Raw genomic sequence first — 22,523 nt, 5'->3', positions numbered from 1 at the left:
GAGAGAGAGAGACAGAGAGAGACCAACCAAGAAGGTGCTTTTCTTTTTCGGGCCAGGTAACTTGAAGCCTGCAAAGCAGCTTTCATCTCTCCTCCTCCTGTTTCCCTTTCTGTAGCATCAGCCCCACCAGCAAGCCTCAACAGATTTCATTCCAGTTTAAGGTTGGGGGGGGGGGGATGCTTTGAACGCTGGTAATACCCTTATTTTAAAAAAACCCTTGTGCTCATGGGGGTTTGGTCTGTTTTTGTTTTGTTTTGTTTTTTGCCCCCTCCGAACGACAGGAAATGAGATCTTATATATTTAATAGAGTACAATTTAATTGTCTATAATGCATTGTTCGGACAAGCATCTCTCAGCCCTGATGAGAACAAAAAACGCGTAATGTTTCCATCAGAGAGAGAGGCAGACAGACTAGTCTGATGGTTTGGGAGTCGAACAAGGAAATCTTATCTAAGCCGTCTCTTCCCCAGCACATATACTCCTTTTCAGCCCACTCCCGGCACTGATTGTATGTAAAATACAGGATCATCATCACCATCAACCGTAGTCCTATAGCTTTCCCCTTCCTCTCCAAAGATCTACAGTAATACAGTCCCCCTTTCCTGCCTTGATGGCATAATAACATAACTAAAGAGCAAGCAGGGGTTGTTGTTTTTTTTTTTCAGATGCAACAAGATCAGACAGAGTAAGAGAGAGAGAAATTATACAGCCACGACCGAAAGAGCAGTCTGATGCTGAGGCTTCCTTCTTCTCTGAACTGCTTTTATGATCAATTGCATCATATTTAATAGAATAATAAAGCCAGAACACCTTGAGTCCCCCCCCCCCTCAAATAAAAGGCAGTTTTCCGGGTGATGACTGAAATTAAAACGCCAGCGATTGATCGTAAGGCTTGCAAAGGAAAAGGGAAAGGGGGGGGGGGGATCATCATCATTGCTCCTAAAAATGCAATCGCTCCCCTTTGCTCACTTGGCACAATAGAAATTGACTCTCTCTCCAATAGCCATGCGCCTAATGCTATTTATAGCCAGGGGCTGGGTTGGAAGGTACCATTGAGCTTCTCCCAGGCAGGCAGACGGGGGAGGTGGGGGTGGGGGGGGGCTGGCGGGCTGGGGGGCGGGGGGTTTAGCCAGGGTAGAGGCAAAAGCAGATCCCACCCGGTCTCTACCCTGCTCATCCACATGCGCACCACCCCCTCGTCTGGCTGGGAATTTGAACCGCTCCAGCCTGTTTAAACGGAAAGGACACAGATCCTCAATGTAAAAAAAAAAAAAAAAAAAAAAAAAAAAAAAAAAAAACAAGAACAAGAAACCAGCCCAGACCCAGGGAGCGAGGCAGAGAGGGAGGAGTGTGTGTGTGAGTGTGTATGTGTGTGTGTGTGTGTGTGAACGCGGGAGCGAGAGCGAGCGAAGAGAAGCGAGGGTGGGGGGGGGGAAAGGGAAAGAAGATTTTCTCTATGTATATAAAGATGGCCACGTTAGCAAACGGACAAGCAGACAATACCAGCCTGAGTAGCAATCACACCAACCCCAGCACCAACGGGCACATGAACGGATTAACCCACAGTCCCGGAAACCCCGCCACCATCCCCATGAAGGACCACGATGCCATTAAGCTCTTCATTGGGCAGATCCCCCGCAACTTGGACGAGAAGGACCTCAAGCCGCTCTTCGAGGAGTTCGGGAAGATCTACGAACTGACGGTGCTGAAGGACAGGTTCACTGGCATGCACAAAGGTGAGCTCCCCTCCAACTTTCCCGGGAGAGCCGGGGAGTTTGGGGGGGGCGCGGTGGGGCGCAGGGGCTGCCAGACCCTCCTAGAAAGAGAAGCAGAGAGCGAGGAGAGAAGGGGGTGGGGGACATCGCACGCGGTTTATTTCTCCTTCTTCTTTTTTGAAATATATGTATATATATGTATATATATATATATATATATGTATATATATATATATATATATATATATATATATTTGCTTTTGCTTTGCGCTGCGATGCAATCACTTGAGGCAGCCGGAGAGCGCCGGGAGGGAGCCGGGGTTGGCCGGAGGTAGCTGTCCACAGATCGGTGGTGCTGAAAAGACGGAGGGGGCTTATTTATTTATCTTTCCTAGCGGCACATTTCCACACTGGTGTGTGCGTGTGTGTGTATTTTACAGCTATTCCTTGTTAGAGATCCAGGATCTTAAAATAAAGGGATGGGGGAGATTGAGTTAATTTTGTTAAGGGGGTGTGTGTGTGTGTGTGTGGGGGAGACAATAAAAGAAATCCCAGGCAGGGTTCTATACAATTGCAAAGTAGATAGCAGCGGGGCTCATTCAAAAGGAGGGACTATTAGACCATCCCGAGCAAACATAACATGCAAACACAGAGACACTTTTTTTTTTTAAGCGTGGATGGTCAATTCTCCGGGCATGTTGGAAGAGATCAGTAACTTTTTGGATTTTATTTTAATGGTCTGGAGCAGCGTTCATAAAGCGTTTCCTTCCGCCCTCCTTCCCCCCCCCCCTCCCCAGGTCTTAGTTGTAGCGGCGGAGTGGGGTCTGCAAATGTTGCATCCTCGGGGCTGTTATGTTCGGATGTGTAGTTGAGATTAGCAGGAGTTTAATGCTTGCCACCAGATTGATCGCCAGGCATGAAAGTAGGACTGAACTGAGTAGTTGGAGGTAATTTACATAGAAGACCCGCTTACAAATAGGATGTGTTGGCAGCCCAAATGAACGACGTTAACTCCTGATTTTATTGTTATTACTTATTAATTATTGTTTCTTAATTTGTATTTTATTTTATTTAGTATTTTTTTTAAAAAAAAGGACACAGCCTTGATCAAACAGAGCGCAAATATGAATGGGTGGTCACTTTAGATCCAGGGCTGGGGGAAGTCAGATGTATTACATGAGGGTTTAAATATCAACTTCTGTTAACCCAGCAGACTCCAAGCGGACAGAGTCCCAGAGAACAATTTCATTGGGTTAATATCTATTCCGCTTGCTCGATGAGTTGTAAATCTTAAAGTTAACGGCATGTTTAGCAGTCAACTCCCCACTCCGCGCCCGCCCCGGAAAAGAATGCAAATATAACCCTATAGCCAAGAAAGCAATATACAGAGAAAAGAGACTGAGGAGGGCATATAAATTACAGGGTATTTTCCCTCCCCCCAGACGATCGGTATAACTTAGGAGCTTTTTCACTTTTCAGTCAAGCTTCCTAGAAACCACATCAAGTGTTTGGTGTTTATCGTTTAAACAACTCGTCGGTAAAAATAAGCATCAGGAAGGCGAGGTCCTAGGAGATTGTCTCTGGCAGATGAGGGGTAGTTCCCGTGGGCGGTGTGTGTGTGAATGGTGCGGGTTTCTTTCTTAAGAAAGAGGAAACAATAATAATAAAGAATACAAACTTTACCCCAGAGCTTCGCCTGAATGCAAAATCCAGGGCATTTGGAGATGGGATCTGGCTAGAGGCTTCTTGGATTTAGTCTGTAATTATTTCTAGCTCTGGGCAAACTTTAATGTCTTCCTATTTTATACAATACGTATCTCACCCTGTAGATCATACATTGTCCGCAGAGGTGTGTGTTTGTGTGCACACACAGAGAGGGAGCGAGCACTTCTCTTCCTGTCTGAATAATGTTGAGCAAATATTCCTGAAATAAGCAAGCCGCTAGGACTTCATTCTCCTCCAACTCTATTTAAAGCTGCCACCTAGGTTGGGGGATCGGTCAGGGTGGGGGCTGCTGTAGAAACCAGACTCATTTTCAACCTCTTAGAACTTCTGGACTTCGGAGTGTGGGGGGCTGAGGGGGGGTGGGGGGCTGATGGTTACTGTCACGGAGCGGGGCTAGGCACCGAGATGCCAGCGTTTGAGAGATCGGTTTTATGTAGTCCGTACCAGAAGTGTCTGAACTCCGTTCGGGTGATGCTGCTGATTTATTAGCTAATCCTGATCAAAATGTGCCTCTGGCTACCTGGGGAAAAAAATGACTTTCTTGCCACTGGTGATTAATTACTATTAAGTCAAAAAGCATGACGGGGCTTTGAAAAATTAGGGTTGTGTTTTGCTTCTAGGTTTTTTGTCTTTCTTTCTCACTCGCCCCCTTTTCTTTTGTTCTCGTCTATGTCGGCAACATAAAGCAGAATATTAACTCAGATCCCCCCCCTTTTTTTTGGCATGGTTTAAGAATGGCATAAAGATCCTCTAACTTAGATCCAAGAGCGGAGGGTGGCGGTATAAAAACCCCAGACGCTTTCCATAACTGCAGCATAATGAGTGTCCATGAATTGATCCCTTTCCCTTAGTCGATTTTACGCGCAGACCTAGCCGTGGGGGTATCCCAGTGAAGGATGTCAAGGGTTAATGGGAGCTGTAGTTTATTTAACTGTGTGGAAAGCGATCCCTTTAATAAATAAATAAATTGTATGACTTAAAAAAAACCAACAACAACAACCCGTAGAGTAAAAACATGGAGATCAGTCATCTCCGGTGTAAAGCCAGTGGAATGAATGGAGTGGAGGTGTGCGTCTCAGCAATACTAAAGAGATCCCTGTAGGGTGTTTCTCTGTGACAGGGGAAATTGAGAAGAATAGATCTAAAGGTAAAGCCAGAGATTGTCCCCCTTCCCCTCCTCCCCCACAAATCCATCCCAAAAGCTTATGAGCTCCCAGGCTCTGTTACAGTGATTCAGACCCTGACATCCATCCCAGATACTTGAGAGAAATACATTTGTTTTGCAGGCACGTGTGTTTAAGTGTAAGGATCGCCTGATCCCTGCGCAGAAAGGTTTTCATGGCATGGATCTTAACCACTATGTCCCCTCCATCCCCCGCTCCTTCCTCCCGCTCCTCTCCCCAATGGGGCAGGAGCACACACTCATATCCTCTGCTACTTTATTGTGTTGTTGGGAGAGGGTTGTGCGGATGTTTCGCCAGCAGTAATCTAGGCAGCTTTGACCCCCCACTGATACACACACACACACACACACACACACAGAGAGAGAGAGAGAGAGTCAACTAATCACAGTCTAACAATTTAGCAAGCCATCCATTCATAACTTCTCCCCCCCCACACACTCCCCCCATCTAGAAGCAGAATATACTTAAAGGCTGAGTTACTGGGAGACATAAAGGTTAGTGCTCTCAGGACAGTCATATTATAATGCATTATTTGAAGTCATTTAAGGCCCATTTTAATGGTATTTAGTATAATATTTATGAATTAATGTAATCAAAATATAGAACCGTCCCAACAGACTTAAGCAGCCTTTCCTACCGTTACATACTGGTACCCAAAGCCTGGAGTGGGTTTTAATTTGAAGCACACAGGCCTGCATAATATTCTATTTAGGAAGTCCGAATAGATCTGTGTATCCCACTCTCAATTGTGATTCAGTGAACAGAGGCAGGTTAGTGCACTTAAAGAGAGAGGTTGTGGAAGCTGGTAGGTACAGCATTGTCCTGAAAGCTACAATGTCCTCTCAAATTGCCTCTGAAAAAAAAAAGAACTCAGAAAAAACCACCATGGCAGTCACATTGTTAGGATGATGTACTCAAATGACCCAAATCTCACTCAACAAATCAGGAAAGGCAGTTAGCAAGATGCAGTACCAAAATATCAGTTTATTTCCCGTTTGCCATACCTTCTTCTCAAAAGCATGACTAATTTTGGAATTTCCGACACCTGGGGTAAAGGTATACAAGGCTTATTTATATTCTCCCATGAGAGAGATAGACAGAGAGAAAGAGATTGCTCAGCATGATATCAGTTTTTAGGATACTTCAGAAATTCAAAATAATAACAATGACTATTAAATTAAGAGGCACAGATAGATTATAAAGATTTTGGGAAATGAAAATTTAGTCAAAAAGGAACACAACTAAATACAGGTGCTGAATAAATGCTTCCATAATTGAAATATAAGGTTTGCCTGGCTGAACACAATGCATGTAGTATTTAGTGCGGTAGTAAAGCAGACAAGTTTTAGGGAGGAGAATGCGCAAATAAACTGGAACAAAAGAGTGGAGGCTTTATGCCTGCTGTCTGAAGAACAATCCCTGAAAAGAGGCGAAGACAATTGGATAGCTTGATCTAAGAGAGGAAAACAAATCAAGCAAAAGACAGATGAACAAAAAACCTCAAACAAGCCTCTGTACATTAACAATACCCCATATAGATGTATCTATATCTATGTACATTTTATGTCAAACAAATACCCCAGGTTGCTTTCCAAATTAAAATGCTGGATTTTAAGTCTTTTTTTTTCAGTGGCCTGGACATGAATTCTGGTTTTGTGTAGCATCTGCACCCAGTACCATTGTGGTTGTTACCATTGTGCCAGCATTTCCAATACAAACTCCAATTTTCAGGGGTCTCTCACTTGGCTGAAAAGTTTTGCACTTATCAAATGAAATAATAATAATTACTATAACATGCTTAGTTTATAGTTATATAACTGGGGGTGGGGTGGGTGAGAAGAAAGGGAAAAAAGTTTGTAGTTCTAGGAGCTTTGTTTTTAAATTTCTACAGCTTAAACCTACATTTCATGTATATTTCTAAACTGAGATTCTTCGTGCCAGTCAGTAATAACACGTATTACTGGGATGAAAAAGTTTTTTTAAGGGGCTGACTTATTTTTAATGTGAGGCCAACAGAATAACATGTATGAGAATCATAAAAGGAAGACCGTAAAGGCTGTAATAGCTTCCAAATACCTGAAGGATTATTGAGCATGGTCATTGGAGGAACTGACCAGAAATGACAGTCCTGACGGAAGAAAACACTAGAAACATTGTTGCAGTGAGGACCAAGTCTCTGATCCATCTAGTCCACTCTACTGTCTCTGACAGTGGCCAGTACCAGATGCTTCAGAGGCAGGTGCAGAGCACCCCGTGGGGGATGATTCAAACTGGATATTAGCAGAGTCAGGCAGGCAATGGAACAGTCTTGGGAGGGAAGTTGACAGAGTCATGGGGAATTTTGCGTGAGTGAAGAGGGAGTAAAGCTGTGTCACATTCAACATAAATTTGGATGCAACCCTTCGAGAGGGAGGGTGGATTTAGGAACTTCTCTGTGTGTTGCAGGTGGGCTCAGGGCTCAGGGGCTGAAAGATCGAGGAAGAGCCCTTCTGGCCTCGAGAACTGCAAATACGCAGCAACTTTTTTCAGCCAGGCATAAGAGGGTTTTTTATCATGCATACCGTATGCGCATGCAGGCCAGCCGCATTGACCTGGCAGACCATGACGACTCTGAAGGAGCTGTTACGGTCCTTCACGTCAATCGAGTGTGACTAACGGAGGGTTTATGCGACAAGCAGTAACGGTTTCAAAGGAGAAATGATTGGGGAAGATGATACCTGCATTGGAAAAAAAAACAAACCAAACAATTCCAGCAACTTAAATATGTCTTGGCTGTAAAGTTACAGTAATAGTCCAGAACAGCAGAAGGCCACAAATTTCATAGGTGCTTATCTGCCAACTCCTTTGTATTCATGCCCTACAATACTTTGTTCCTGTGCTTGTTCAAAGCAGGTGAACAGTTACATGAGATAAACTGAGCAATGTCCTCACAGAGAACGGGACTACGAATCTAAGCATCCTCCTCTCTTTAGCACCAAGGGCTGGCCCTCTCGTTCCCCTATGGAAGTCAATAGGAGTTTCACCATCTGCTTCCATGGGAGCAGGATTGGGCCCCAGATTTGCATGCAGTCAGTTACCTCCCCATGCGAGCCCTGTGCTAGTTGTATGGGCCGCATGATTTTTAAAAGCTGTGGATAGTGGATTTACATAGTAAACCACAATATCTCCGGTCGATGTTATTAGCTGTCCTACACTTCCAGGGCTGAGCTCGACTCTTTTCCTAGATTCCCTTCACTGGAATAAAGTAATATGGAGGGAAACCAACAAGGGAAACAACTCTTATTACAAGTCTCTTCTCTCCTTTCTCACTCACTGATGCCACAGGGAGTTCTGCCAGAAATAGCTGTGAAGGACTGAGCCTTATCTATTAAAAACTGCAATGGGGATGGGGAGGGGAAGGAATCATGACAGGTAGAAATTAAGGCTGTTACCCTGCCCTAGCTCCATGGACTGAGCTGTGGACTATATTATAGGGATCTTTTTCTTCCTGAGTCCTCCATGCCGTGGCATGACTGAGATCTCATGATCTTATGGAATGATATTCTGCACTCTCTGTGCTGCAATACTTGGTGTGAACTGAAGTCAGGGTGTCATCATGGGATTTGCGTTTGTTTGCTTTTGTCACTTTGAGCCCCAGCCTGGATACAACATGCAGGTGAATGCAGCTTTTAATGCGCATTCATTATATACAACTGACATCTTCTCTAAGGAAGAGAAGGCTTATTATTGTAGCTGCTTAACATAAAGATGGATGGGAACACTAAGCCTCTCAAATAAAGTGCCTGACCATATGTGATGGCTAAAAATAAATAATATACAGGCATCTATTCCATGGAAATGAATGGAAAGACATATAGATATAGACATTGTGTTAAGTTTGTCAAGCAGGAGCAACCAAAAATATTGATCAAGGCAAGGGGAAAAATTGATAATGAACTGGACTCCAACAAGATTTTAATTGACAGTGACTTCCATGAGCCAGCTTTGGACAGTGTATATAAACTGACCACAATGGAACTTTATTGCAAGACTCTCTCCTTTAATTAATTGTCACCTTTGTTAAGACTGGCTACAGATCAAAGGTTTAAATATACTTAACAGGTTCTTAGTAACAAACCCTTAACATGCATTAGAAATATCCGACAGCTGAGCCAATGAGGCATACAGATTTCGATCTACCTTGCCCTTATCTGTTTATTTCTCCCTCCTTTATTTGAACAGGGACAATCATTGCTTAACATTAACCATTTGATAGGACGGAAATGTTGCTGATGCTTTTGTCACTGGGAGCCTGTTGTTGTCCTGAGAGATGGGCTGTAAAGATATAAGTTAGAGTATTTTACAGATAGTGGATCACACTAATGTGCATTACAGATAGACAGGCAGATAAACAGACATTTTCTCTTTTGCTTATGCCACACAATCCCTCTTTTCCCTTACTGCTGTTTAAATCTATAATTTTCTTCTTTAACTCTGGAAAAGATTATGGGATGTCGTTTGTATGGAAGGTGCTGTACTGAATAGAGTTGTCTATATAATGTTTATACAGAGAGCTATACTAGTGTATACACAATCATACATATATTGTACATACATATTAATGAAAACACACGTTCAGTATACACATGGATAAGTATGTACAATATGCACATAGTCACATATCTCTCTAAATATTTCACTTCTCAAATGTAACATTACGGAAAGCTTATTCTTCGGCAAAAGTGACAGGTGACTTGACTTCTTGGAATCAGTATGTGAAGAGTTGAATGTGATATGAAGCTGTTTGTTCACTGTGCTGATTTAATGATATGGTCACACCTAATTAATCCATGTCTGGTTTACGCGTAGCGTGTCTGGGTCTCAAAAATATTTAAAGATAACCAGGCTGATTTTACAGTGTGCTGAATGTGTGGCTACTGACATGAGTTTTCTTCAGATAGAAGAAAAATGGAGTTTTGCAGACAGTGTTGGTCTGATTAGATCTGACTGCATACTTGGACAGTTTCTAATACAAATATCTACACACACAGAACATGCATGCACACATGTATATAAAGGACAGACTTCTCTTTGCACATAGTTCCCCTTCTTTTCAATCTCTAAGGGTAGATTTACCTCACACAATAGGCATCACTCACTGCAAACACAAAAATATCTTTGTTGGAGTCTTGCATAATGACAGGTTTCAGAGTAGCAGCCGTGTTAGTCTGTATTCGCAAAAAGAAAAGGAGTACTTGTGGCACCTTAGAGACTAACAAATTTATTAGAGCATAAGCTTTCGTGAGCTACAGCTCACTTCATCGGATGCATTTGGTGGAAAAAACCCAATGCATTTTTTCCACCAAATGCATCCGATGAAGTGAGCTGTAGCTCACGAAAGCTTATGCTCTAATAAATTTGTTAGTCTCTAAGGTGCCACAAGTACTCCTTTTCTTTTTGTTGAAGTCGACAGCTTCTTGCAGGTATATGAATAAAGCAGCATCGACCTAATAATATCCCTATATAACAGTGCTTCCTTACCAGGATCCAGAGGGATGAAGGTTTTCAAAAGATCAAAATATATATCACAGAGTGCTTGTAGAATTCCCATGATTATATTTCCTCTACATAATGTTCTAATTCACCATTTGATCCATTCTAAGGGGACCAGTGTTTTAGGAAGGGCGGGAAGAACATTACTTTACTATCCTAAGATGCTTGAGAGTGAGTGAAAATCACACCTAAAATTATATATAGCAATACAGTAATGAGCTTATCAATACTTCTTTAAGGAAACTGACAGCCTTTAGGAGAGATTCAGTTCTGTGAGCAAAGGTCACAATGTAGATATTCTTCATTAATAATATCGATAGCTTGGTTGACCAATCTAACCAGAGACTGTATAAAGTAACTGCTGTAACAGTTAGGGAAGGAAGACAATGCAGAATTTACAAAATTGTCCTGTAATGTTAATAATATTGATTGATGCTAATAATATACTAAGGTACAGATGTTTTGAAGCACTTCTTTGAAATGTTGCATGCAAGAAAGATCCCTTTCCTGAGCAGATTATGTTGACTTGAAACTCTTTGAAAGCTAACACAGTGAAAACTCTGCTTCACTGCCTATTAAAAGCAGGGCTCATTCCTTCCCCCTTATTCAGAGAAAGGAATGTTCACCCTGTCCAAACAGAAAGTGACTCCCTTCTCTGCTATCACACATCTATCTGTATCTTTCTTTTACATAAGATCTTTGCATGACTGTATCACAGTCTCAAGGGGATCATAGACATTAGAAATAGCAAAGACTCTTTGGGCCACCTAGTCTAGCCCTTATCAGTGAAGGATTGATCTCTAAGAGCAATTTTGCTTTGTTAGCCTACCTGGTGATGCAGAAAAAAAGTGTCTGGTTATTTTCTGGTTATTTCCCCTTTTTTTTCTTGTTTTTAAAATATTTTAATTTAATTATTGTGAAAAGAATCAAAGGGGAAGGAATGCACTCTCTCTCTCTCTCTCTTTACAAAACAGACAAGGACCTGATCCAAATCCCATTGATATCAACAGAAAGACTCCCCGTGGTTTCAAGGGGCTTTGGATCAGGCCTCAGGTTAGAAACAATTTTGCAGGATACTGCTCATGAGACAGAAACTCCCAGTAATATGGATTGTGACTGCCTTAAGATTGTTAATCGTATAAATCTAGACACGCAGACCAGCTTGCTTCAGAATCTCCTAACTACTCTCTTCAGCTGTATGCTGTCTTATCTAGCTTTGCTAGTTCATTCATTTGGTTATACCATTCAGCTTGAAGTGTCTCATTCTAGTCGCCGTACGATAGTTTCAGGATGGTGTGCCTCATATTATTCCTTGTTTCAGTGTAGAGGGCAAGTGTTTTCCTTTTGCAGGGGTTTAATTGCTTTTGAAAGCTATTTATTTGATCAGATTCAGTCTTCCATAGTACATGGATCAGGGGTCTGATTTTTCACTCTCTTCTGTGACATGTGCAGTTCCTCATTTATGCGACCCTTCCCTACATCAGAATGTTTTGGGATTTTGTTTTTTTAAAAGACAACAAAGAAATGTAGGTCTCATTCAATAGGCTGGCGGTAAAAAAAAAAAAAAGTACCTTGGTGGGAAAGGGAAGGTAAAAACTCTTGCAAAAGTCTTCAGAAGACATTATTATTACATTGTTGTTTGCAAGAGATGGTACATAACTGATTTAGAGGCCCAAAAAATAAGTATCTTACACATGATTTCATTCCAAGTTCACCATGAGCATAAGGGATAAAAATAAAAACCAAAACCCAAACCAACCAACCCATCAGTACATTGCAGGTGAATTTGCATATAAAGATATTGCTGGAGATAATAGTGATATAGTGGTGACAATTTTTACTTTCTACTTGTGGGGATACTAAAAGTTAATGCCATATTAAACAAAACAAAAGAAAACATTGGTGTTCATTCTTTACTATTCACTAGTGGATAATATATGGCAGGGCTGCCCTCTTCAAAGTGTTGCCAGTGCTCTCTATTGTTTTTCGGCTAGGGACAGAGTATGATCTAGCGGTTATGGGCTCATAATGGACAACCAGAACTCTTGGGTTCTAATCTTAGCTTTGATAAAGACTCAGCCATCCAGCCTGAGAAGGTCGTTAAACTCTGAGGCCTGATCCAAAGCTGTGGAATCCATGGAAAGACTTCACTGGGTTTTGGATCATACCTTTAGCTTCTTCATCTGTCAAATGGGAAGAGTCAGACTTCTGAGGGATGCAGGGGTATGATGTGAGGCGTAATCAATACTGGTAAATGATTTTGAGAGTCTTAGATGAAAGATGCTAAATCAGGGCAGATTATTGGGAGCAGAGGAAACGCCCAAATCCGAGTTCAGGCTTTAAAATGTGGGGACGGGACGAAGAAATGGATATCAAACATTTTGGCTGAGCATCTATTTGGGCCTGCTGAAGCCTATGGGAGTTTTGCCATTAATTTCAGCAGGAACCAGGCTCAGGCCCTTTCTTTATAATGTCGGTGCCTACTGAGATGTACTCATGCACTAACTCAGGATCTTGAATTTAAAAATGAATCATGTAGGAACTATGTATAGTCATTATTGTTGCTCCTTAGGGAGCTGTATGCCTCTGGGCTTTGGGAAAGGGCTATGGCAGGCCTTTCTGCTCTAAGGTCCTGGTGCCAAACCTGTTGATTTCAGTGAGTTTTGGATCAGGCTTAAGCGAGTCCTTAGCGAGCATCAGGGTCCTTAGCAAGCATGGGTCTGTGGTGACAGGAAGTTGCTCCCGCCTGATGGCTCCTCAGTGGTTTAGCTTAATTGTGTTGGTGGTCTCTGTCCATTGGCTAGGATGTGACCCAAAGCCTATGGAAGTCAATGGGAATTCTCCCATCTGGCTTCAGTGGGCTTTGGATCAAGTACTAGTGAACAGAGGGCCACTTCACAAAAAATTACCACCACTATGGGCATGAGAGGACAGGAAAGGAGGCCATGGAGTGTGAACTCCCATTATCCTTCCATGGCAGAGTGGTCCAGTGCAGGGGCAGGGTGGGGGAATTTCCAGGGTTCGCTATGTGGATAAACAGAGGATTCCAGTGGCCAGTCTGTCAGATCAGCATGAAACTCATTTGAAAATCATTTCAGTGAAAAGGGTTTTTTCAGGGTATCTCCCACACTAACCAGCTGGCAACCAATACTAGCAAATAGAACAGGTGGGTTTTGTTTTTGTTTTGTTTTGGGGTGTTGCTTTGGGGTTTTTTTTTTCTAGTACATCAATATCACATTTGTCATTTCTCATCCCCCTTCCTGCTCATTGTTTTGACAGCCCAACACAGAGGAAGTGCGGTTGGTGGAAGGGTGGCTTTGAATCGCTGGTGGCATAAACCCACTTTTTCAGCCTCTGCTTGCTTGCAGTCAGGATGATCCACATTTGTCGCTGATATTCTGCTGAAGGTGGGAAGGCAGGTTTTGTGTGTGTGTGTGTGTGTGTGTGTGTGCGCGCGCACAACATGATGGTGTCTGATGGCCTGAAATCCAACTTAGTCTCCGTTTCATAGGCCCTGGGGCAGGAGGGAAAGTCAGTGTTTAATTATTTATATATTTACTTAGCTTTACCGGTATTTATAATGGCAGCATGAAGGGGAAGAACGGTGGGTTCTTGTTTGAGAAGAGGGGTCTCTGTGTTCTCTCCAGTCTGGTCTCCCCAGCAATGGGGGGGAGTTGTTTTTTAAATGATCACTCACTACTGACGGGTTTATAGGCTCGCTCCCAGGCTCAGTTCTCAGACCCTGGCCTATGCTTTCACTTTCCAAGTTCAGTTCCCAGGCTCTCCCTCTCTGGGTTTGGTTCCAAGGCTTGGCTCTTTAAGCTTTGTTCCAAGGCCCAGTCTTTGCCCCCTAACCGAAGGGTCCAAGTGCCAGCTCTCGCTCCAGGAGTTCAGTTCTTGGGCTCGCTCTGTCGAACTCTAGGCTCAGTTTCCCAAGGCCTCATGCTTGCCTCAGAGACCCACTTCTCATAACTACCTGCTTGCTTGACACATTCACTTCCCAGGTCTGCCCCCCTTTCCCAGGCTCTCACTGTCCTGACCAAATTCTTAGCTCCATACTGTTGCTGCCCAGGTTCCCTGATCCTTGTGCTCTTGTCAGCCACTGTGCATGCTCTGTGTCCATTCCTTGGACCTACAATTTAACTCCCATCATTCTAGCCTGTCCCTGTGCTTCTCTGCCTTCCACCAAACAGGCAGGGCTGGAGGCATGCTCAGTATTTGTGCAGAAGACAGGACGCTCTGGCCAGCCGAAGTAAAAGCCATGGCAAGCATTAGAAAGGATCAGATTCTGTCCATCCAGGCCAAAGAAAGCAGTCTCAATGAAGAAGGCAAGGGGTGTAGAGAGAGGATCAAGGCTCTGTATCCTCCTTTGAAGATCAAAACACAATACAATTTATCAAAGGCTATATAATGTCACCATTTTTTTAGCCAAATCAACACCAGATTTCTCCCACCAGCACAATGATCCTTCACATATTTTTCACAGGATTATGTTTTCCCTGCAGGGGAAGAATGCTACTTCTTACAAGCAGATTTTCCTGTAGTTCTGAAGCTTTTTCATATTTTAAATCCTTTCTCCCCACCCTCCCACCCCAAAAATAAAAAAGAAAACATTTCAGAGAAGGGAGGAAGCATAGTCTGAGATGACGGGGATTGGGAGCCAAGAAAGCAGTGGTTCTGTTCCCAGCTAGCATCCTGTGTCATCTTGAGCACAGTCTTTAAACCAATCTGTGCCTCAATTTCTCTGTGTGTAAGAAAGAGAACTATGATGCTTAGCTTTGCATTGATCTTTATGTGGAAAGCATCCGTCTGGGTTCAAAGTGTTTATTATTATTATTAGGTCTGGCTTATATCTGTGCTGAAGGGCTGGGCATTTCCTGATCTAGCAGGCCAGTGCACGGAGCACCTAAGCTAAAATCACCTTTCTTACTATCCACTCTGAAAGCATCAGTGGCTGTTTCATAATCCATGGCAGTCAATGCGCTCCGGTCCTGCAGATCTGCTTGCTGTTTTCTGCCACCCTTAGCTATATTCCCTTGCAAACGCTTGCATGCCCATCCCCTGCCTGTGCCAGCATGGATTACTTGTAAAATTGCTGGTTGTGTGCATATGTGTGTGTGTTTGTGTGGGCAATGGCACAAACATCTCCAAGCTGCCGAGCAAGGTGTCAAGCATATTGTAATGTATTTAGCAAAGGATAATGCAAACCACAGGCAAAAAAGTACAGAGAGGAGGAGAGGAAAAATACTTAGAGCCAGGGAAGGTTGAGTGTTTGGAAGGAGGGGGATTTCTCCCCCATAACTAATAAATCAATGCCCTACCTTTGTCTGGGCAAATGAATACATTTCCTGGTTTGTTGCTTGTTTGTTTTTGTAGAGGCCACCTGAAAACACAGAACAGTTGAAAGGAATCCAAAAGCATTTAGCAGCTTCTTTAGAGATGGCAAAATTCAAGTCGCATAGTCAGAGGATGACTATTACTTATGCTTGGCTTTACTACCAGGGAAAGTGTCAGATCATCTATTCAGATCAGGATAGTCAGCTATGCCAAAGGTTTAATCAAATATTAAACATGGTCAGAAAACTTGAACCAACGTTGGATGTGCAGCAGCACCGCTCTCTTTCAAGCAAGCACTCTGGAGGAGAAAGTTTTCTCTCATCGCCATCCGACTGAGGTTTGCTGCAGGCAAAGGGAGCTTGTTTTAGACATGCACACATCTATCTATCTATCTATCTATCTATCTATCTATCTATCTATCTATCTATCTCCTTGTGAGTCTATGTGCATAAGGTATATTTCTAAATGTGAGATATATGCACATACATACACACGCAGAAATAAATTGTGTGTGTATATGTGTTATGCACACACACATAGCTACATAGAACTGTGTGTGTATTTGTATATACATATATATATATGTGTGTGTGTGTGTATACATATTTACCTACAGGTGTACGTATACATATACACACACAAATCTACCTATATCTTGTATGGGTGTGTATGGTTACATATGGATGGTATATATATGCTCCAACACTTATTTATTCTGATAGAAGGGGTACTCTGGGATGGAGTGCTTTGCAGGGAGGTAAGGTTTATGACTTTCCCTTTCCCTTCTATTATTCATTCTCTCTGATTTTTATCTAATCTCTCTCTGATTGTCCTGGTGCTGCTTAATAGCCAAAGTGAATTTTTATTACATCATCAATATAATCTCCAGATAATCAGCATCTGTGTGCACTGCAGTGTACCCTTTAGCTTCTCATCTGTGTTCATAAATAATAAGAATGATAATTTGGGCCTTTTTTTGTTTTGGTTTTTGGTATCAGGCTAAGAGCTCCAGATATAATGCTTTACTCCAACTAGATTGTTCTTGCAGTTTTATAACCCACTATGTCAGATCAGCCTGACTATTTCCCAGATTAATTTTTTGGTGCCTTACATTTAAATCACAGGTGAATTTATCCATGTATTTTCCGTGCAATAGAGATGTATGTTAATTGAACGATAGCATCACGCTGTTAATATACACATGGACCCCTTCATATACAATTTGTTCATCACAACAGTGTGCTGAACTGTTTTCACACACACACACACACACACACACACACACACACACACACACACACACACACACACACACACACACACACACACACCACTATCTAATCTATAGCTTTCTACAGGTAACTATCCCTTTTCTTTGATGTGGTAACCTCTAGTTGTAGAATCAGGAGACTGGGAGGCAGGATTCTTCGGTTCTATTCCTGATTTTTTCATTAGCTGGCTGTGTAACATTCATCAAGTCACCGAGTACCGAGAGTTTTGCAGGTCAAGTCCTTAAAATTCTTTGTACTTCAGTTTCCACCTCTAGAGCCTGAGGTCCAAATAAATGATCAATGCACATTGGAAAGCATAATGCCAGCTATCCATACAAAATGAGGGGGTCTAAATTAGATGCTACCACTCAAGAAAGATCTTGGAGTCATTGTGGATAGTTCTGTGAAAACATCTACTCAATATACAGCGACAGTCAAAAAAGCGAACAGTTAGGAACTTTTAGGGAAGGTCTAGAAAATATGACAGCAAATATCATAATGCAACTATATAAATCCATGGTACACCCACACCTTGAACACTGCAGGCAGTTCTGGTTGCCCCATCTCAAAAAAGATATTTTGGAATTGGAAAAAGTACAGAGAAGAGCAACAAAAATGATTAGGGGTATGGAACAGCTTCCATATGAGGAGAAAATGAATAAGGAAGTGATATTCACCCATTCATGTAACACTCAGTGAAAACAGGCAGCAGGTTTGAAACAAACATAAGGAAGTCTTTCTTCACATAACACACACGCAACCTGTGGAACTCATTGCCAGAAGATGTTGTGAAGGCCAAAAGCACAATTGTGTTAAAAAAGAATTAGATATGTTCATGGAGGATAGGTCCATCAATGGCTATTAGCCAAGATGGTCAGGGATGCAACCCCATGCTCTGAGTGTCCTTAAACCTCCAACTGACAGAACAATGTATAGACATAACAATACCTGCTTTCTCCTGAGAGCATACTTCTTCTGCAAAGCCCGACAGTGATAATGCATACAAGTTAAATACTGTATTTAAAAATTGGCATCCTGGTTCTTTAAGATTGGACATTCATCCAGCACATAAATTGTAATATCTGTGACTGAACCAACAGGGCTGGGGTTGGTTCTTCTATGTTTGCCCTGCACTGAACATGAGCACATAGTCAGAGCTCAATCAACTAAAATACAATCAAGAAATACAAATTACATACACCTGGGCACACACGGGGTACTTTCAGATCAATGTACTATGCAGCAATGTACCCAGGAGGCTGGATACCTATCTCTTTAAGATGAAAGGTTTCAGAGTAGCAGCCATGTTAGTCTGTATTTGCAAAAAGAAAAGGAGTACTTGTGGCACCTTAGAGACTAACAAATCTGATGAAGTGAGCTGTAGCTCATGAAAGCTTATGCTCAAATAAATATGTCCATCTCTAAGGTGCCACAAGTACTCCTTTTCTTTTTAAGATGAAATGGAGATATAGCACATTGGCCCCCATCCAGCAAAGCACATGATAAATTTAGCCATGTGAGTAGCCACACTGAAATCAGTGGGTGTTTTGCTGGATCAGAGACCTTGAGACCTATCTAAGGTATATAAGGAAGATCTAACCTAGTATAAGTTTTCTGAGATCTGGTGAGAAAGTATCGCACCGTGACTCAAAACTATACACTTTAGACTGCAAGCTATTGCAATTGTAAAGGAAGCCCTCAGCACTGTGAATACATGAAATGGCTCATCCTACAGTCTCCACAGTGCTTCCTACCTCTTAATAGACTCTTTCTGGCTTTTCTTACAGAGAGTGACAGGTCAGAGCGGTTCAGGCAGTAGTTTTGGTTCCTGCAAAAATGTGGCAATGAAAACAACAAAACAGTTTTCAGTCTCATCTAAAGTTTTCGTTTTGTCAGCCAAAGCCCCTCCCAAAATTCCATCAAAATCAGACCTTTTGTTTGCAAGAAAAATCCTAGAGGGAAGAAAAAATTAGCATTACAAAATTTTGACCAGTTCTATTGAAGATTAAATAATCTCCCCATTCTCCTCCTCCTCCTTCTGCCAGCAATAATCCTTAAATAAGGACTCAATCCTGTAACTGGGGGGAACTAGTGGGGCTCAGCACCTTTCAGGACTGGGCTGCAGTGCAGAAGATCGACTCTTTGCATTCCATGTGAGAGAGGATGACACACTGTATAACGTCTCCCAGCTGATTTGCATGTCTTTCTGACTTGTTTGCTTTTTAATTTATTGCATGTGTATTGCCATGGTTTATTTATTTATCCCCCACAACCAATCATTCCCGAATCTACCAGCTAAATCCCTTGGGGTGGTACAAATGCAGCCTCATCCTTGACAAAAATCTACCTGGAAGAATGAAGAACATTCCCTGTTTGTAACTGGAAGACAGGAAAAGGAACGCATCACTTATCTGAATTTGCTGTTCATCCAAGCACTGTTTATGGAGATTTACAATACCTTGCCTCTGCAAAGAGCTCTATTGCGCAGCGAGCGCTAGGGGATTTTAGGTGGTAGTATTAGCCGTGGTATTAAAAATGCATTGGAAGGAACAAGGTGGGAGATTAGTTGGATAGAAAGACCCATGAATGAAGGGTTAATTACATTCAAAGAGGCCATAGTAGGGAGCAGAAGAGGCAATAGGTTTCTTTTCTTCAAAATTTACTAAATAGCTGGAAACACGCTTTAATGAATTTTAATGGGATCATTCTGAATCCCATGCATATTGCATCTGCTGACTGTAGGAAGTCAAGGTATTGTTGAAGGGAAGGGTGTTGCCCTACTTTAGGTTTCACGGTTTGGTTTTTTTTTTTTAAACCCGCAACAAGCACTTTATTCAGAAAATATGCATTTCTATACTGATTAAAAAAATGCCCTTGCAAATGGAAAATCTTGCACTGCCTGGGAGTGCACAATACCATAGATTATTGTACTGTTCCATAGCACACGTGCTTTACATTTATTGAATCAAATTGTGCCGTCAAGATTAAGGTGCCTTTAGCATCTCTCCCTACTAAGGAGCCCTCTGTCAGGAGTTCCGCTGTCAGTTATATCATGTAAATCTGGGGTCACTGATTTCTTCTGGGTTTAGACTCATGCAAATGAGAGCAGAATTGGGCCCCTTCTGGTGGGGACAGAAAGAGAGAGATGGAAGAAAGTTCTCTTTTATTGAAAACATAGGTTGTCTAGGCCAGCATCAGGAGCTGTCCAGCTCATTTCCATGAGGGCTCTGGCAGGGGCATCAGAAAGACAAGGTGACTCCGATACAACACAGCCAACACAATTGTACTGTAGGGAAAGCATCTGATGTAGCAGCGCATCATGAACATCAATGGGTTCAGCTTTGTAGTGCCCATATGAGGTAAGTGAGTAGCACCATCCTTCTTTGACACAGAGGGAAACTGAGGCAGGACAGTTAACATGACTCGCTATGGAGTGCATCAGAGCCAGGGTCAAAGCATAGATTACAACTCAGGAGCATCTGGCTTCTAGTCCTAACTATCTGTCTGTTTTAGACACATCTATGTTGTCAATTCCCCTGGTATCTGGGTACCAACCTGTGTTCTATACATAAGGCAGGACACCGATTCAAATAGCAGATAAAATGAAACAGCTAGAATTTCTGTTCACTAGAGGGCCAGTTCTGAACGGCTGAGACCCCTCATCTCCTATTGAGGTCCTAGTTTCTATTCCCACTGGAGTTGATGGGGATCAGCAGCTTTCAGGATTGGGCCCTTTACATTCAGGACTTGTCTACACATAAAATACACCGCTTTGACTGTATTAGTATAATTAAAGTGACATAGAGCCTTAGTGTGCATGCAGTTTTACTGGCATACAGGTACTTATAGTGGCCTAGCTTATTCCCTAAGGGAAGGGAAATGAACTGGCATAATTACATCCATGCTAGGGGTGGTACTGATAAAACTATTTTGGTTTAAAAAAAATCACATCCCAATCTGATCTAGGTATACTCTTGAGCCTCTTGAGATACGTGGCCGAAAACTTCTGAAGAACAGAGACTGCCTCATGCTGCAAAGCTGGATCTAGATGTGGGTTCGCGCTGCTTGCGAAGACCAGTGGGCTTGTTTGGATCTCAGATTTTGATTTGTCATATTATGGAGACAGGGGCCAGGTACTATATTCAGATTTGGTTCTTCTTCCCCAGCGTTCAGGGCACACAGATCCATGTTGCTTTTTTCAGACCTGTCTACTTACAAGCAGGCAGCAGAATGCCTGTTTTAATGGCACCAATATGTTACCCAGGAAACTAAATGCCAGACAAAATGCCAAACATGTTACCCTAAATTTCAGCATTCCGGGACCTGAAATCAACCCAAAATGCTTTGTCATCAAAGTGATCCTTCACCAGGCCATTTACTTTGTGACTATTGCCTTAATTCAGCTAGAAGGAACCACTGTCCCTTTCTATCTTTCCCAGATATATGCTCCTTTTAAGAAATTATCAGCTTGCCAGCAGGGTGCTTCCACACTGGCCACAGCTGTTCTGAAGCAGTCAGCATTCTCCAGTAAAGTGTTAAACAATACTTCAGATGAGATCAGGCTGTTGTTTCTCCCCCCACCCCCCAGATGCTGCAGCAAATGTTTTATGTTTACTGTGTGCTAAAATTACACAAAGACAATGTTTTTTTCTCCTCATGCTCATTTCTGGGGGACTGTTCTCTCCTGGGGAGGAAAAATCAAACAGCTGGGCATCTCTTACAAAATCAGAAAGTATTGCGAGTCTTATGAGAAACTCCCTGTTCTGACTGATTGTTCTGTTCATATCCGATGAGCATCCCAACTTACTGGTGCTTAGGCAACCTCTGACCTACCTTGGGACCATTGTGGAATTTCAATGCATCCGATGAAGTGAGTTGTAGCTCACAAAAGCTTATGCTCTAATAAATTTGTTAGTCTCTAAGGTTCCACAAGTACTCCTTTTATTTTTGAGAATACAGACTAACATGGCTGCTACTCTGAAACCTCTCATCACTAGTTTCTTCTGTTTTACCCAGTCTTCTCTACCTATTCCCAATGCCGCAGCAATGTACCCTCAGGAGCTGCACGTCAGCAGATGTGCGTTCTATTCCTAGCCCTGCCTCTGGCTCACTGTGTCAGCCTGGGGCACGTCACTTCCAGAGAAAGTTTTCAGAAGGGGCCACTAAAATGTTTAGTGCCTCCGTGTTTTAAGAGCCCAGCTTGAGATGTGTAGGCATCTCCAAATTGGGCTCTCAAATTGAGTGGCCACTTTTGCAAATTTGGCTGCTTAAAAACAAAAGAAATCATTCTGTGCCTCAGTTTCCCTCTCTGCAAAATGGGGACAATCATACTTCCTCTTTTGTAAGGAGCACTGAGATCCTCCAGATGTGCTAGGTGTTGTATTACTATACCGTCCACACACAGGGAATAGGTGTGTCTTCTCAGTATTGTAGATATTGAATGAATAGATATTCCCTCGTAACCAGAATTGTTCCTGGGCTGTTGCATCAAGAGGGGAGCTGTCCTTGTTTGGAGAATGATCTGTGAAACCACCAAACCCCTTTTCTATTTCAGTCTTCTTATGCTGGGGATAACGATTGAACAACTGATGCCTGGGAATAAATTTTTCTCCTAGGATGTCTATTTGAGCACTGACCCTGTTATTAATCAGCCTGGATTTGCTATAGAAAGGACAAAGGTCAGCACAGCTTGACGCGCTGTGTCTCTCTGACACACCAGATACAATGCTGCCACATTGTGGCTTGTTCCTATCGGTTCT

General features: G+C 42.5%; 1 protein-coding gene across 15 annotated transcripts in view; it reads left to right on the top strand.

The window, feature by feature from the left end:
* The first annotated feature begins 1,149 nt into the window (after positions 1 to 1,149).
* CELF4 (CUGBP Elav-like family member 4) overlaps positions 1,150 to 22,523 on the top strand; it is a 904,974-nt gene continuing 883,600 nt past the window's right edge. For 10 of the 15 annotated variants that reach the window (XR_005293072.2, XM_043515021.1, XM_038402852.2 and 7 more), the window contains exon 1: positions 1,151 to 1,736. Coding sequence is in view for 12 of the 15 variants with exons in the window: in XM_043515021.1 (XP_043370956.1) it covers positions 1,367 to 1,736 (370 nt within the window). In the remaining 3 variants the exon portion in view is untranslated. Of the gene's footprint in view, positions 1,737 to 22,523 lie in introns of all 15 variants that reach the window. The other 5 variants (XR_006281574.1, XR_005293071.2, XM_043515020.1 and 2 more) reach the window with 3 other exon arrangements.

Source organism: Dermochelys coriacea, chromosome 5 (genome assembly GCF_009764565.3).
Source record: "Dermochelys coriacea isolate rDerCor1 chromosome 5, rDerCor1.pri.v4, whole genome shotgun sequence".
Classification (NCBI taxonomy): Eukaryota; Metazoa; Chordata; order Testudines; family Dermochelyidae; genus Dermochelys; species Dermochelys coriacea.
This window is presented reverse-complemented; position numbering and strand designations above follow the sequence as displayed.